The 18,218-nt window shown below is 41.2% G+C and overlaps 1 protein-coding gene across 18 annotated transcripts in view; it reads left to right on the forward strand.

Annotated features, from left to right (window-relative positions):
- The window catches only part of neb (nebulin), a 330,990-nt gene that overhangs the window by 126,826 nt on the left and 185,946 nt on the right, over nt 1–18,218 (forward strand). For all 18 annotated transcript variants that reach the window (XM_070875301.1, XM_070875303.1, XM_070875304.1 and 15 more), the window contains 11 exons: nt 1,304–1,615; nt 3,389–3,592; nt 5,549–5,653; nt 7,205–7,312; nt 7,400–7,711; nt 8,682–8,885; nt 8,980–9,084; nt 11,658–11,765; nt 11,898–12,209; nt 15,356–15,559; nt 18,037–18,141. In XM_070875301.1, coding sequence (XP_070731402.1) covers nt 1,304–1,615; nt 3,389–3,592; nt 5,549–5,653; nt 7,205–7,312; nt 7,400–7,711; nt 8,682–8,885; nt 8,980–9,084; nt 11,658–11,765; nt 11,898–12,209; nt 15,356–15,559; nt 18,037–18,141 — 2,079 coding nt within the window. The remainder of the gene's footprint in view (nt 1–1,303; nt 1,616–3,388; nt 3,593–5,548; nt 5,654–7,204; nt 7,313–7,399; nt 7,712–8,681; nt 8,886–8,979; nt 9,085–11,657; nt 11,766–11,897; nt 12,210–15,355; nt 15,560–18,036; nt 18,142–18,218) is intronic.

An 18,218-nucleotide genomic window follows, 5' to 3' on the forward strand; every position in this document is an offset into this window, starting at 1 on the left:
AGGAAATGCATCTCAGGAAATCACAACAATGCAACCCATGATTATCCATACATGCATTCCTGTGCTGTCCCGAGACGTGCTCTCTGTGACTAACATTCCCCGCTGGGAGTTCCAGATCACAGATTCAGTTCTGCAATTCCAATCGGTATTAGTTCAACAGCTCAAGTGTTTAATCTTGGCAATCTCCTCCAGCTATATGTCCCTGCGTGCACCCTCCACTCATCTGACATAGAATCATTCCTCATTTCCTGTTGCTCCCCACTTCACCGTCAGTGACTGTTGTTTCTGAGTCACTAAGTTCCAGGCCCTTCTAAAATCTCTACCCTTTGCCATCTCTCTGCCTACTTCCATAAGCTTCCTTAAAATCTTTCTCTTGGGCTGGGCTTTGAACTCCCAACTTTTGTTTCCCCACCCAGCAATTTGTCTTCTTGTCAGTGACCATCTTTATTACAAAGCACTCTGAGATATTGGGCTGTAAATTCGATCGTGCCTCTGTTGCAGTGTTAATCCAGGCGGAGCGGGAAATTTTGCAGCGGGAAATGGTTTCATCTCCAGCTGCAAAATTCATCAGCTGGGCCCTGAGCGTGAAGCGGTGCACTAAGGGAGGCGTTGCACACCTCTTTTAGGGCGCTAGGCTGGCTGAGCAACTGAAAATCCCGAGCTAAATAGCCGGCCTCGGAGTGCCCTAAGGCAGGCTTCCCTGGGAAAAATAAATAGGCAATTAAAAACATCAAAAACATTCCCAATACCTTACTGACGCCACATCAACATAAATCGCAAAAATAAAAAAATAAAAAACAATCACACTTACCTCAGATCGACATTCCTTCCCTCACTGCAGCCGGTATAGCTCGGACCACCAGCTTTCACAGGCGGTCCCACTAGGGCGCTATGGGGTGCCACGGATCGCGTGCGAAAAAACTTTCTAAACGGTGTTGCAATCAGGGGCGTTACACACCAGCTCACCTCTCCCGGGGCGGTACTGCTCTGTGCCCTCGCAAATCTGGCACGAATATTCAGGCAGGGAGCTGGAAGCTGCCAGCTGCCTGGAAGTGATCTCCACCACCATTACCGCCCCTCTGGAGTGCAAATAGAGATGGCAACAGACCAAAAATCCAGCCCACTGTTATCTACATGAAGATCTCTACTGGTGTGTAAGCTGTGTTACTATCGGAGTGTACGCTTTTTATTATAGATATGTGACAGTGCTGACTCTAGAGAAAACAGAGCTATTTTTAAGACTGCAAAGTTGTTTTTATTGCACCTTGGAAAATACCGCTAAATATTTGGAACTATTTTGCAGTACAAATACAAAACAGCCTATCGCAAGCAGCTTGGCCACCATGTTGGATGCCGCAGCATTAAGGACGATCCCAAAATGGTCTGGTCCATGCATGTAGCCAAGATTCAGAGTGACAGGGAGTACAAGAAGAACTTTGAGAAAACTAAGACCAAGTTTAACATGCCAGTCGACATGCTGGACATCCTGTTGGCCAAGAAATGTCAGACCCTGGTCAGCGACATTGACTACAGAAGATACCTTCATGAGTGGACCTGTCTGCCAGACCAGAGTGTTGTGATACAAGCACAAAAGGCCTATGAGTTGCAGAGTGATGTGAGTACTCCACCTATAATGCATGTAGTCTTTTGAGCTGTTTAAAATTGCCACAAACAGAGCAAAGAATGGAATGCCCGTCACCCTAAAGCAATGTCTTGTCACTTTGACCTAGCAAGTTCCTCTTCCAGTCTTCAATCTTTTCCCTTATTTTTCCTTAGATAGGATGGCTTGGGAACATGAGAACAGGATTAGGCCATTCAGTCCCTCGAGCCTGTTCCGCCATTCAATTAGATCATGGTTGATCTCTATCTGAAGTCCATCAACCTTCCTTGGTTCCGTAATCCTTAATAGCCATGTAAACAAAAATCTATCAATCTCATTTTTGAAATTTTCAATTGACCTAACGTCAACAGCTTTTTGGGGGAAACAGTTCCAGATTTCCACCACGCTTTGTGTGAAGAAGGGTTCCGTGACATCACCCCTGAACGGCCTAGCTCTAATTTTAAGGTTATACCCTCTTATTCTGGTCTCCCCCACCAGAGAAAATACTTTCTCTGTATCTACCCTATCAACCTTTTAGGCTTTCTGCAATCCCCACAGATGCCTATCTGACTCAGCTAACTTTCTCGCCTCGGAATCATTTGCACTGGAGGCAGGTGCCCTTGCCTCCACCTGGGAATTTTGCCACAAAGAGGGCAGGGGTTATAAGATGCCATGCAGCCTGAAAATCGGGAACTTATTAACTATAAATTTCTACTTTCCTTCTTGGGCCTGTGCAAGGCAGTGCACCCCAAGGCCTGCCAAAAGATTTCTACTTCCTCTTTCGCCTATTAACCATTGTGCCCAATGTTTAAACAATACAATTGGTGGAAAACACAATAAGAATGTAAGAACATATGAAATAGGAGCAAGAGTAGGCCATTTGTGCCCTTGAACCTGCTCTGTCATTCAACAAAATCATGACTGATCTTCTACCTCAACTCTACTTTCCTGCACTATCTCCATATCTCTGGATTCCTTTAATATGCAAAGATCTATCGATCTCTGCCTTGAATATACTCAACGATTGAGCCTCCACAGCCCTCTGAGTAGAGAATTCCAAAGATTCACCCCCCTCTGAGTGAAAAAATTTCTCCTCATCTCAGTCCTAAATGGCCGACCCCTTATTCTGAGACTGTGACCCCTGGTTCTAGACTCCCCAGCCAGGGGAACCATCCTCCCTGCATCTATGCTGTCAAGCCCTGTAAGAATTTTGTGTGTTTCAATGAGATCAACTCTCATTCTTCAAAACTCTCGAGAATCTAGGCCTAGTCTACTCAACCTCTTCTCATCTCTCCCCCCAATGGAGACCATGCTGCATTCATTTTCTTACTGCATTCACATGCCCATCCACATATGGCCTAGCATATTGTGCCTCAATGAAACCAACACCTTGGGAGAGGGAGGTGGTGCAGCAAGCTGGGTAATGGCAGAGGGAGCCCCGAGCGCTGTTCTAGCACCTGCTTCAGAACCCCAAAAAGCAATAGAGGGAAGGTGAAAATTTTAGATCACTGCACTCTTGCACTGGTGTGTAAGTAATAAATGCAATAATCCAATTTTTTTTAATGCGAATAATTTTTTTTTCCAGAATTTTAAACTTGTTCATATGTTTATGGATGTATCAAGGTGTTGTGTTAAAAGTGGTAGCAAGGGGAGTGCTGAAAGGAAGATTAAGTTATGTAGGCACATAGGGGCTACCTCGCCTTGTCTTCAGTCATTGCTACTCTTGTGGCTCCTAAAGTTTGGTTGGTATGAACTGCTATTTTTATCGCATGGTGTATTGTCTTCCAGATTCTATACAAAGCAGACCTTCAGTGGCTAAAGGGTATTGGATGGTCTCCTCTTGGATCGCTAGATGTGGTCAAAGCCAAAAAAGCTGGAGAGATCCTGAGTGAGAGCAAGTACCGCCAGTCCCCAACAACGCTTAAGTTCACCAGCTTGTCTGACTCCATGGATTTGACTCTGGCAAAGAATAATGCACATATATTGAATAAGGCAAGAGCTTCTTACTATTAGACCTGCAATAATCCAATTTTTTTTAATGGGAATAATTTTTTTTTCCAGAATTTTAAACTTGTTCATATGTTTATGGATGTATCAAGGTGTTGTGTTAAAAGTGGCAGCAAGGGGAGTGCTGAAAGGAAGATTAAGTTATGTAGGCACATAGGGGCTACCTCGCCTTGTCTTCAGTCATTGCTACTCTTGTGGCTCCTAAAGTGGGTTGGTATGTACTGCTATTTTTATCGCATTGTGTAATAGTCATCTGTGTGACTTGTATCGTTGGACAGAATATTAATCAAGAAATTGTAGGAGTTTGTAACAAAGGTAATGCAGTAATCATGGGGGACTTTAATCTTCATATAGACTGGATAAATCAAATTGGCAAAGGTAATCTGGAAGATGAGTTCATGGAATGCATTTGGGACAGTTTCCTACAACAATACCTCATGGAACCAACCAGGGAACAGGCTATTTTAGATTTTGTATTGCGTAATGAGACAGGGTTAATTAGCAATCTCATAGTAAAGTATCCTCTGAGGCAGAGTGATCATAATATGATAGAATTTCACATTACGTTTGAGAATGACTTGCCTAAATCCGAAACTAGAGTCTTAAACTTAAATAAAGCCAATTACATAGGTATGATGGATGAGTCGGCTAAGGTAGATTGGAAAAATAGATTAAAATTTATGGCAGTTGATAAGCAGTGACTAGCATTTAAAGAAATATTTCAAAATTCTCAACAAAAATACATTCTATTGAGAAACAAAAACTACACAGGGAAAGTGATCCATCTGTGACTAACTAAAGAAAGTTAAAGATGGCTTTACATTGAAAGAAGAAACTTATAATGTTACGAAGAATAGTAGTAAGTCTGAGGATTGGGAGAGTTTCAGAAACCAGCAAAGGATGACCAAAAAAATGATAAACTGTGTTTCCCTTTTCAAGTTCATGTATGCATTAACTTACTTACAGTTTGAATGCCACTGACATCTGAGTTAGGTGTTGGCATATTTACAGCAGTTTTTATTTATTTATTTGTTTATTTATTTATATATGTTCATGAGATGTGGCCATCGCCGGCAAGGCCAGCATTTATAGCCCATCCCTAGTTGCCCTTGAGAAGGTGGTGGTGAGCCGCCCTCTTCAACCGCTGCAGTCCGTGTGGTGAAGGTACTCCCGCAGTGCTGTTAGGGAGGTGGGTTCCAGGATTTTGACCCAACGATGATGAAGGAACAACGATATATTTCCAAGTCAAGATGGTGTGAGATTTGGAAGGGAATGTGAGGTAATGGATTTTCCATGGGCCTGCTGCCCTTGCCCTTTTAGGTGGTAGAGGCCGTGGGTGTAGGAGGTGCTGTCGAAGAAGCCTTAGCGAGTTGCTGCAGTGCATCTTATAGATGGTACACACTGCAGCCACGGTACGCCGGTGGAGGAGGGAGTGAATGTTTAAGGTGGATGGGGTGCCCATCAAGGGGGCTGCTTTATCCTGTGTGGTGTCGATCTTCCTTTAAACATGTGTAAAATATGGCCTATATATTTTATCAGTGTCATAGGTCTTCAATGCTTCTTTTTTTCAGTTTTGTTTCTTGCCTTAAATACATTAATCTACTGTTATGAGGACAGGACTACCAGCTGTTATGGTTCCCTTCGATTTTTTTATGTATGTGTTCGCCATTGTTTAAATACCCACAAATATTAAGTCATGAATTCGGCCTTGCAGTCTTGAAATTTTACAGATAAACTATCTAAAAACAAAGGGCAACATTTCACTATGCATTTTAATGTTTTTAATTCATTCTCTGGATGTTGGTGTCGCTACCAAGGCTGGCATTTGCTGCCCATCCTTAGTTGCCCTCGAGGTTTGGTAGGGAAAACACTTCCGTCCATGTGGTGAAGATGGTCCCATGTACCTGTCATATTAATTTCCTTTTTTCGCAATTTTAACAGAAACTTTACACAGCAGCCTGGGAGAAGGACAAGACAACAATTCATGTCATGCCTGACACTCCTGAAATCGAACTGGCCAAAGCAAACAAAGTGAACACTAGTGAGGTACAATGTACTCTAACATTTGATGAGCATTCAACTGAATTTCTGATCTGCTGTGCAAATTACTTCAGTTAGTCACTCACCCAGATAGTGGTCAATACTACGTTGTCCTGGTGCTGGCGAATTTCGATGTGCAAAAGTGATCCTGATTTATATATTGCATTTAGCATAGGAGACAGTTCCAAGGCGCTTCACAGGAGCATAATCAGACAAACGTTTGACACCGCCTCAAGGTAGGAGGCATTAGGATAGGTAACTAAAAGCTTGGTCCAAGAGGTAGATTTTAAGGAGCGTCTTAAAGGAGAGAGAAAGATGGTGAGACGAGGAGGTTTAGGAAGGGGATTCCAGAGCTTACAGCCTAACCGGCTGAAGGCATGGCCGCCAATGGTGGGGCGAAGGGAGTGGTCGATGCATAAATGACCAGAGTTGGGGGAATGCAGAGTTCTCGAAGGGTTGTAAGGCTGGAAGAGGTTAGAGAGATACACATGCTCTGAATGACTTGAAAATATCGCATAGGCTCAATTTTCCATCAACAGTTATTACTTTCAAACTGAGCGATGTGCTTCCAAATATTATCAAGATAGGCACGGCCTTTCCGTTGTGTTCAGTACACATTGCTGCCATTTTGAAAAATCTGGCTGTGAAGATTGTTCAGGAGGGTTCAATCAAATCATTGAAATTTGGATGGAACCAGATCTGGGCTTGGTTTGGGGGTTTACCTTCCACCTTTAATTGTTCTCAGATTCACACCCTATCAGCAGATCATAACAATAACAACTTGCATTTACAAAGGAACTATTCTAAAGTGCTTCACAGAGGTGTGATCAGACAGAAATGGATGCAAAGATAAAGAAGAAGCTATTAGGAGGGTGATTGAAAGCTTGATCAAAGTTCTGTAGGCAGCGTCATTAATTAGCATCCCTACAGAATAGCTTTTTGCGAATGTTTCCATAAAACCATAGGAATACAGCACAGAAGGAGGCCATTCGGCCCATTGTGTCCGTGCCGGCCGACAAAGAGCTATCCAGCCTAAACCCACTTTCCAGCTCTTGGTCCGTAGCCTTGTAGGTTACGGCACTTCAAGTGCATATCCAAGTACTTTTTAAATGCTATGAGGGTTTCTCCCTCTACCACCCTTTCAGGCAGTGAATTCCAGACCACCCCGCCAGCTGGGTGAAAAAATGTATCCTCAAATCCCCTCTAAACCTTCTACCAATTACTTTAAATCTATGCCCCCTGGTTATTGACCCTTCTGCTAGTCTCTGACAGACTGGTCATGAAAGTAAAAGCCCATGGGATCCAAGACAAAGTGGCAAGTTGATTCCAAAATTGGCTCAGAGGCAGGAAGCAAAGGGTAATGGTCGATGGGTGTTTTTGTGACTGGAAGGCTGTTTCCAGTGGGGTTCCACAGGGCTCAGTACTAAGCCCCATTTGCCAAATGTATCTCATAGATAGAAATGTTTGCTTTGAATGTTGTTATGCACAAGTAGTTGTAAGTACAGTCCATCGGTTCGAATTATGTCACTTGCATCAATTTGTCCATTTGTTTCACAGAAAATGTACAAACTGGACTATGAGGCATTAAAGAAGAAAGGATATGATCTGAGGAATGATGCAATTTCGATCAAGGCTGCAAAAGCCTCCAGAGACATTGCTAGTGATGTATGTATCATGCAATTTTGTCTACTTTGCTTATTTAAAATGTGCGGAAGTGAATATAACTTTTGACTTTTTATGCATACAATGCAGTACAAATATAAAACAGCCTACCGCAAGCAACTTGGCCACCACGTTGGATGCCGCAGCATTGAGGATGATCCAAAAATGGTCTGGTCCATGCATGTAGCCAAGATTCAGAGCGACAGGGAGTACAAGAAGGACTTTGAGAAAACAAGAACCAAGTTCAACATGCCAGTCGACATGCTGAACATCCTGCTGGCCAAGAAATGCCAGACCCTGGTCAGCGACATTGACTACAGACGTTACCTGCACCAGTGGACCTGTCTGCCAGACCAGAACGATGTGATCCAGGCAAAGAAGGCCTATGAGTTGCAGAGTGATGTGAGTATTTTGAAGCCCAGAATGGTTATTTTTCCAACTTTAACCTTTGCGATACTAGTTTACTGTAACAAAAATTAAAAATATATTAATGATGTATATACTCCAAGTACATTATTATCCTTAGTCATCAACTTAGAGGTAATCCTCTGTTGAAAAATTCCTTGAAGCTTGTGCACAGTCTATTCCATGAGTCCTTAATTTTTGAATTCAACTGTGCATTGGAAATGAGTTTTGAAATCTTGTAGATGTTAAATTTGGTTCAACTTCTTCAATGGCAACTCTTTAAAAATATAAGAGAATGAACTGCTGACGACAGTTTACAGACATTCCTCAGGAATATAATCTTTCAAGGTGTAAAATGTATTCCCTTCAATTTGTACTCCATCTCTAATATGCATTAAGGTTAGATTTGATGCTTTAGAGACACAATTGATTTGCATCAGGTTAGTGGAGGAATTGTTGGTTATTGTAAACATACTGCAAATGTGAAAACAATGCTTTGGAACATTAAAATGGTGAGGCTTTTTGTACATCACCATAGAACCACTGCTGATAATACAGCCAAGGCCTGCTCCTCCTTTGCTTGCAGGCCTGCTGCTCTATGTTTCTAGGCCTCTATTCACAGCTTGTCACTGCTGTGCGATGTTGCCAGAGCTAGAGTTCAGCACAATTTCCTCTAGATATCTTTAATAGAATAGCCCAATCTCCCACATCCTATAGGGGAATGCTTGGACTCCATGGCAATAAGGAGTTGACCTATTGCAGATTGGAAGCACACTCTATAGGAACTCATTTTGCATCATTCTAATAAGGTACTGCTCATGATTGCAATCAAAACTAAATAGTTGGTGAAAAAAGCCTGCCATAAAAAAGCACTGACCTTTCCCTTATTTTTGGTTGGACCTAATCTCAGTCATACTTCATGTATTACTGCTGTGTAAACAGTAAAGAATTTCTCATTGTCTTCCAGAATCTATACAAAGCAGACCTTCAGTGGCTAAAGGGTATTGGATGGTCTCCTCTTGGATCGCTTGACGTGGTCAAAGCCAAAAAAGCTGGAGAGATCCTGAGTGAGAGCAAGTACCGCCAGCCCCCAACGACGTTTAAGTTCACCAGTTTGTCTGACTCCATGGATCTGACTCTGGCAAAGACCAATGCACAAGTGATGAACAAGGTTGAATTAATTTATTCTGTTTAATATAGATTTTTTTTTTGGTAAATTTGTTTGGCCCGTTGAAGTACCAACTTGTTGTTTACATATTTTTCAGCATGCATATATCCAAGCCTGGGAAGCGGACAAGACCAAAATTCACGTTATGCCAGATACGCCAGAGATAATATTAGCAAAACAGAATCAGATTGCGTGCAGTGATGTAAGTGTGAAGCTACTTTGAAGAAGTACTTGATCATAATGTTTTACTACAGAAAGGGAAGGCAGGAAAATAAGCACAGACTATACTGAATAACATGGGTACGTTAGTCTTATGGTATTGGACTAGTAACCTAGTGGTTGTGTATTTAAATCCCAACATCGCAAATTGTGAAATTAAATGTAATAATCTGCTAACTTGTAGGCCAGTGCCAGGAAAAATAACCATGAAAACTTTCAGTTTGTCATTTAAACCCCACCATAAAGAGAATTCTATATCTAAGTGATACTAAGTTATATAAATGGGTGAAGGAAGTTACAAAGGGACATAGATAGATTAATTGAGTGGACAAAACTGTGGCATATGGAGTTCAATGTGGGGAAGTGTGAAGTCATCCACTTTGGATCCAGAAAATTCAAATGGTAATAGTTTCTTAATAGTGTGAGACTGAGAGCTGTGGAGAAGCAGCAGGAGTTAGGTATCCATGCACATAAATTACAAAAAGCTAGTGCATAGCTACAAAAAGTAATCAAAAAGTTGTGAGCAAAATTAAAGCCCATGGGATTAAAGGGACAGTGGCAGCCGGTTACAAAACTGGCTAAAGGACAGAAAGCAGAGAATAGGGGTGAACGGTTGTTTTTCAGACTGGATGGAATTATACAGTGGTGTTCCCTAGGAGTCAGTATTAGGAGCACTTCTCTTTTTGATATTTAATGACCTGGATATGGGTATACAGGGCATCATTTCAAAGTATGCAGATGATACGAAACTTGCAAATGTAATAAATAATGACGAGAGTAATAATAGACTTCAGGAGGGCATAGACAAACTGATCAAATGGACAGACACATAGCGGATGAAATTTAACGCAGAGAGGTGTGAGATGATACATTTTGGTAGGAAGAATGAGGGGAGGCAATATGAATTAAATGGTACAATTTTAAAGGGAGTGCAGGAACAGAGAGACCCGGGGATGGTATGTACACAAATCTTTGAAGGTGGCAGGACAAATTGAGAGGACTGTTAAGAAAGCATATAGAATCCTTGCCTTTATTAATAGAGGAATAGAGTATACAAGCAAGGAAGCTGTGCTAAACCTTTATAAAACACTGGTTAGGCCTCAGCTGGAGTATTATGTTCAATTGTTCTCCTTTGAGCAGAGAAGGTTAAGAGGAGATTAGATGGAGGTGTTCAAAAAATCATGAATGGTTTGTATAGAGTAAATAAGGTTTCTAGTGGCAGAATGGTCGGTAGCCAGGGGACACTGATCTACGGTGATTGGCAAAAAAAACCAGAGGCGACATGAGGAAACATTTTATTACACAGCGTGTTGTTGTGATCTGCAATGCACTGCCTGTCAAGGTGGTGGTAGCAGATTCAATAGTAATATTCAAAAGAGAATTGGATAAATACTTAAAGGGAAATAATGTACAGGGCTATGCGGAAAGAGCAGGGGACTGAGATTAATTGGATGGCTCTACCAAAGAGCCGGCACAGGCACGATAGGCCGAATAGCCTCCTTCTGTGCTGTATCATTCTATGATTCTATGAAAAGGCAAATGAAATGTTGGTCTTTATCTCAAGGGGATTGGAATACAAAAGTGAGGAAGTGATGCTTCAGTTGTAAAGCGCCTCTTTCAGACCTCATCTGAAGTAATGTGTTCAGGTTTGGGTACTGAATCTCAGGAAGGATAGACTGGCCTTGGAGGCATACAGCATAAATTCACCAGAATGATACCAGGGCTTAAAGGATTAAATTATGAGGACTTGTTGCATTAACTTTGTTTGTATTCCCTTGAGTTTAAGATGAAGAGGGGATCTAATTGACATGTTCAAAATTATAATGTGAATCATTATAGTGAATGCAGAGAAACTATTATCTCTGGTGGGGGAATCCAAAACAAAAGGGCATAATCTTAAAATTAGAGCAAGGCCATTTAGAAGTGAAATTAGGAAGCACTTATTCACACAAAGGGTAATGGGGATCTGGAACGATGTTCTCCGACAGACTATAGATTTGAAAACTTCAAAACTGAGATTGGGAGATATTTTGTTAGGTTAGGGTATCAAAGGATATGGAGCAAAGGTGGGTAAATTGAGTTGCGGTAGAGATCAAGCATGATGTAATTGAATGGTGGAACAGGCTTGAGGGGCTGAGTGATCTACTCCTCCTCCTATATTCCTAACTAGTTCATAATGTCAGGGAAGGGAGACTGCTACCCTTGCCTAATCTGGCCTACATGTGATTCCAGTCCCAAACCATATAGTTGAATCTTAATATCCTCAGGACGACCAGGGATGGGCAATGAATATTGTCAGCATTGCCCACATGCTGAGTACAAATATATATATTTTAAATGAAATCAATGATAAGCACACAATTAGTCAGTACATTTTTAGATTCAAACTTTACAAGCAGGAGGAAGATACAACCCAAATGGAAGAAAAACTTTATAAAATATGAAAGGAAGTCAGATACTGAAATAAAGGAACCCTCCAAAAAATCACGTCTAGGATGTTGATGAAAGGTTGGCAATTTCAGACTTGCACTGAGCATATTATTATTGTCTCCATAGAAACTGTACAAACTTGACATGGAAGAGGCAAAGAAGAAGGGCCATAACGTGCATGCTGATGCCATCTCAATTAAGGCAGCAAAAGCATCCAGAGATATTGCCAGTGATGTAAGTGGACCTGTTTATTTTGGTATGGAAGGCCAAATTAGAAATGGTATTACGTAGAATTTTCAAAGTATAATTACACCAAGTTAAATTTGATAAATAAATGCAACATAATTTCCTTGATCCCTGATTTAGTACAAATACAAAACGGCCTACCGCAAGCAGCTTGGCCACCACGTTGGATGCCGCAGCATTGAGGACGATCCCAAAATGGTCTGGTCCATGCATGTAGCCAAGATTCAGAGCGACAGGGAGTACAAGAAGAACTTTGAGAAAACTAAGACCAAGTTTAACATGCCAGTCGACATGCTGGACATCCTGCTGGCCAAGAAATGCCAGACCCTGGTCAGCGACATTGACTATAGACGTTACCTGCACCAGTGGACCTGTCTGCCAGACCAGAACGATGTGATCCAGGCAAAGAAGGCTTATGATTTGCAGAGCGATGTAAGTACATGATTATAAATGATATGCATGGCACTTGGATACTGTTAGCAGAAAACGAGGTGGCCCCCTGGCGAGTAAGCGCATTGTTCCAATTACGCCTCTCGTGTATTCTTTCACGGAAATGATCTAGAGAGGCTGGAATTTAAAAGCAGTTCGTTATTACCACAAATTTAAGTATTTATTTGGACATAACAATACAAACTATGCTACTTTAGTAATACTGCTACTTCTAGACTAAAAATATTCAGTTGGAATCTCTCGCCATGTAGCCCAATGATTAAAAGTCTACCTTACTGTCTTTACTATAGCCAGCAAAAGTAAAGCTTGCTAACTTCCTTCCACCCATAAAATAGCTTCTGCAATTTTGGTACTATGATTTAAGAGGTAGCAACATGTTGGTAAATGAAAGATTCTTCTAACTTGCTTCAGTTGCCCAAATCAAGTTGACTTGAGTAAAGTTACACACTGCGATATAGTGCCCCTCCCACACTGAACTGCCAAAGTGCTACAACCCAAAGCATTCCCCATTGTTTAATTGTTACATGTATAAAAAGAAATATTTGAATTTATATAGCGTCTTTCACGACCACCGGACGTCCCAAAACACTTTCCAGCCAATGAAGTACTTTTGAAGTGTAGTTACTGTTGTAATGTAGGAAATGTATAATATAATATAATTAATATAATGTCAGCTGTGGCTCAGTGGATAGCACACTCGCCTCTGGGTCAGAAGGGTGTGGGTTCAATTCCCACTCCAGAGACTTGAGCACAGAAATCTAGGCTGCCACTCGCTGAGTGAGTGCTGCACTGTCGGAGGTGCTGTCTTTCGGATAAGACATTAAACCGAGGCCCCGTCTGTTCTCTCAGGTGGACGTAAAATATCCCATGGCACCATTTTGAAGAAGAGCAGTGGAGTTCTCCCCAGTGTCCTGGTCAATATTCATCCCTCAATCAACAGCACTAAAAAACAAATTATCTGGTCATTATCACAGTGCTGTTTGTGGGAGTTCTGAGCGCAAATTGGCTGCCGCGTTGCCCACATTACAGCAGTGACTACACTTTATTGGCTGTAAAGCACTTTGAGACGTCCGGTGATTGTGAAAGGCGCTATATAAATCCAAGTTTTTCTTTTTTCTAATATAATTTATAATATAAATAATAAAATATAGTATATTCCTCTCCCGCCTCATGGAAACATTTTGGTGGAGGTCTGAGACTCCGAAATAGAATTACTGAATCTGTGATAATTAGCAACATATTTATTTGCATATTTGCCTTGGACATTTGTATCTCTGGATTGAGCTTGTTGAGATTCACTTCACAAGAGCCCCTTAAGAGCCTTCAGATAGATGACATTATCATGCTATCTGAGGCAGAGTCAGACCTGTTTCCAGGAAATGAATGTTTTAATTCAGAGCCACATTGATATGTCATTAATGGTGCCATTGTTGCTAACCATAAGATTTAATGCGTGGTCTCGCTAATTCAGAGGTGTCTAAGCTACCTGTGTAGCTTGGACTACACTGCTTGTGATTAGGTGAGTCCTGGGCATCTGGCTCACGAAACCTCTGTGATCAGCCTTTTTGCACTCCACTCCTGACACAGAGCAACAAACTCAGTCGGTAACGTCCATCAGTTTATAGTTACGCAAAATTAATTTTTCATTTAAGTCTGTAACTTGGGTCCTTGTGGGTGGAGGAGAGCGCTTTTTGTACATATTCCTCGAATTCAGTGATTTAGACCAACAATTCTTTATGTGAAGCCCATGAATCTCCATGGTACGCAATTAATTGGTCCGCAAAGAAAAACTGCTTGGACATCCTTGTATTAATTGTATTGCTGTTGCTACGAAGGAGATTTTTCTTTTAACCTTTCTCCACTAAAGAGAGAAAAGGGAGATGGGATAATATTAACCCAGTTTCACTACCAATAATTCAATAGTAATTGGCAGTCCCACTCAGATGTTGCTTGGATGACTGAAAAATGGCAGCAAAGGACACTTCTCTTTGCTTTTAGAGTTAAGACACATTTTTTGGAATGGAGTGTGTTTTCCATGAGTCACCTACTTGTTGTGCCTGTTTTTGGAGTGTTTGTTCCTGTCACATGTGTGTAAATTTTGCAAAGTGAAGCTTCCAGTGCAGAAGTTCACTAAATGGGAGTGTAGGTCACGTGATTAGCCCTAGTGTTTTAAAACTCTCCCCAATTCACGCTCCCATGCAGCAAAGCTCCAAGAGTTAACCTTTAGATATGGAAAATATCTTAAAAGTTCCATAAAACTCAACTTAGGCACAAAATTCACCCAATGTGGTCTCTCTATTTTTAGTACCGTTAAATATAAGAGTTGCTAAATTGTTATGAGTGCAAAGTTAAACGTTCATCATAAATATCTCAACAGTTTGTCACAGAGTAACATGTGATCAATGATTCTGTAGAAAGATCCATATGTTTGGTGTGTTTATATTATGATAGAAACAGAGAAAAAGGCCATTTGGCTCATCGTGTCTGTGTCGGCCAAAAATGAGCTATCCAGCCTAATCCCACTTTCCAGCTCTTGGTCCGTAGCCCTGTAGGTTACAGCACTTCAAGTGCACATCCAAGTACTTTTTAAATGCATTGAGGGTTTCTGCCTCTACCACCCTTTCAGGCAGTGAGTTCCAGACCCTCACCACCCTCTGGGTGAAACAATTTCTCCTCAACTCCCCTCTAGTCCATCTACCAATTACTTGAAGTCTATGCCCCCTGATTATTGACCTCCCTGCTAAGGGAAATAGGTGCTTCTGGTCCTTTCTAACTAGGCTCCTCATAATTTCATACACTTCAATTAAGTCTCCATATACTTTTCTCCATACTATTACTCATCTTCAAATACTGGAAATTGCAAAATCATTGTTAAATAAAAACTTCGAATTCTGAAAGATAATCTTTGAAGCAATTCAGATGAGTTAAGTTTCTCTCTCCACAGATGCTGCCTGACCTGCTGAGTATTTCCAGCATTTTCTGTTTTTATTTCACATTTCCATCATCTGGAGTGTTTTGTCCTTGAGTTAAGTTTTGAAGACTGGGCAAAGACAGAAAATGTCCGCAATCAACTTCACTGGGAAAATTTTACTGTATAATCTTAAGATTATTTTATTTGTGTAAAACAGATCCAATACAAGGCTGATCTTCAATGGCTGAAAGGCATCGGCTGGGCCCCAAACGGATCTCTGGAGGTTGAAAAGGTCAAGAAGGCTGGAAATATTCTTAGTGAGAAAAATTACCGTCAGCCCCCTAGCACTTTCAAGTTCACCAGTTTGATTGACTCCATGCCTTTGGCCCTGGCAAAGGTTAATTCACACACTCTCAACAAGGTATAGTGCTTGTTAGTTGCCTGTATTATTGTATGCAGGTTATGCTTTCAAATGTTATTTATGATCTACACCTTGTAACAGGACCTTTTTTTTTATAACCGATCCACTCATGGACTTCTACTGACTAATCATAGGAGTCCGAGAACAATAAAAGTATAAATTACATCAGCTAGGATTAGGTTCCATAATTTCCAACGGGGAACAAAAAAACCAAGACATTTCTGTGACCAAACCAAACTGCCTAAAAATAGTGTAAATAACTCAATCAAATAAAAACCCACCAAAATAAAGCTGCATGAATCATGCTAACATCACCGGCAGATGTAAAGTTCTTGGGCGGGCTTCGGATAATTTATGATAAGGCCTTTTGCTGCACTTGGTTGCTATGACTGATCTTACTTTGGTTGCTATGACTGATCTTACTTTGGTCACAAAACTACATCTCAAATCAATAATTTGTTCATGTTGCTCGAGGGGAACATAATCGCCGGAATGGACTGGTTGGGCCGAATGGTGTGTTTCTGTACTACAAGGGATTACATAGGATATACGACACAGATATGCTGCATGCTATATATCCAATGTAATCCTATGTTGTATAAACAGGATCGGAATAAATTTTCCAATTACATTGATTTCATTCTTTTAAGAAAATACATCTGATTGTATTTTGCATAATTAGCATGATAAAACATTGCCTGTCCTTTGAAATAAGTTGGGTCCATGATGGGATGATGCCACCATTTTCTTTGTGGAACAACAGAACTGAGACAAAGAACAACACTGAAGTCCTAATGCACCAGATGGCATTCTAACAGCAAGGGAGCTTCACATACTATTTCCTTGACTGGTGCAATCCTTTTTTCAGGCAGTATATTTACTTGGAGCTCAAGCAGGTGTTGAACCAGTGATTCTGATATATGCTGTAAAAACAGCAAATGTTGGTAATAAACAGTTGATTCATGCATTGGGCCATAGGAACGCTCAGGGGTTGCCCACTGCTGTCCCAGTATAACCTTTCAAGGTGCCCCTGTGATTTCCGTGAGCTTTAGGCCCAAACTTGTAATATATGCTTGGTTGTTGTTGTTGTTGTTGCCTCTGCTGTTCTGAATATAAGAAAGAATTGAATGAAAAATTATATTTACATTTCTTTCCTTGTTCTGCACAATAATAGCTCCTATCTTTTGATCAGTCATACCTATTAGCTATATTGTATATTGCTGCACGTATTGTCTCCTCCCCTCTCCTCCACCCCCTCAAACCGCAGCTTTAATTACTCCCACTATTCTTTTCATGTTTGTGCCACCACATCTCTCGACCCCACCACTGTCTCTAAATTGTCAGACAGCTTGTCTGACATCCATGCATGAGCAGAAATTTCCACCACCGAAATATTGGGAAGGTGGAAGCCACAGTTTTCGTTTCCTGCCACCAAATCCATCCCTCTGTTCCCTTGCCACCAAATCCATCCCTCTCCCTGGCAATTGTCTAAGGCTCAACCAGACCGTTCGCAACCTTGGTGCCATGTTTGACCTCGACATGAGCTTCCGACCATATATCCGTGCCATCACTAAGACTGCCTATTTCCACCTCCGTAACATCACCCGAATCTGCCCCTGCCTCAGCTTATCTGCTACTCAAACCCTCATCCATGCTTTTGTTACCTCTAGACTTGACTATTCTAATGCATTCCAGGCCAGCCTCCCAGGTCTACCCTCTATAAACTTGAAGTAATCCAAAACTCTGCTGCTCATGTTCTAACTTGCACCAAGTTCAGTTCACCCTTCACCCCTGTGCTCATTGACCTACATTGGCTCCCGGTTAAACAACGCTTCAATTTTAAAATTCTCATCAGTTTTCAAATCACTCCATGACTTCAGCCCTCCCAATCTCTGTAATCTCCTCCAGCCCTACAAATCTCTGAGATCTCTGCGCTCCGTGAATTCTGGCCTCTTGCGCATCCCTGATTTTCATCGTCCCACTATTGGTGGCTGTGCCTTCAGCTGCCTAGGCCCTAAACACTGGAATTCCCTCCCTAAACCTCTCCGCCTCTCTTTGCTCCTTTAAGAGGCTCCTTAAAATTTACCTCTTTGACCAAGCTTTTGGTCACCTGTCCTAATAACTCTTTATGTGGCTCTGTGTCAAATTTTGTTTGGTAACGCTTCTGTGACGCACCTTGGGATGTTTTACCATGTTAAAGATGGTATATAAATGCAAGTTATTATTGTTGTTGACTTACCATCTGGCAAAATGCAGACCATCTTTCCTGTGCGAGTTTCTTCTATCTCAGAAAGCCCTCCAGTTATCTACATAATTATTCCCTCCTGCATACACCACTTTAGCACTTGGAGCAGAGGAAATATCCATTAACTATGTGTGCAAAATATGTCACATGAATAATTGAATTACTAGTTTACTTATGAATGGTGTTCTCCGGATCACTGCATTAACACTTTTTAAAAAACATTTCTTTGCAGCATTTATACACGCAAGCATGGGAGAAGGACAAGCTTAATCTCCACATCATGCCAGACACACCGGAGATTGTGTTGGCAAGCCAAAACAAAATAAATTATAGTGAAGTAAGTATGTCTAATTGTTTTTTAAAAGAGCAAACAATATCACATGTGTGAATACTGTACTTATTTATAATTTTGAT

Source organism: Pristiophorus japonicus, chromosome 3 (assembly GCF_044704955.1).
Source record: "Pristiophorus japonicus isolate sPriJap1 chromosome 3, sPriJap1.hap1, whole genome shotgun sequence".
NCBI classification, from domain to species: Eukaryota; Metazoa; Chordata; class Chondrichthyes; family Pristiophoridae; genus Pristiophorus; species Pristiophorus japonicus.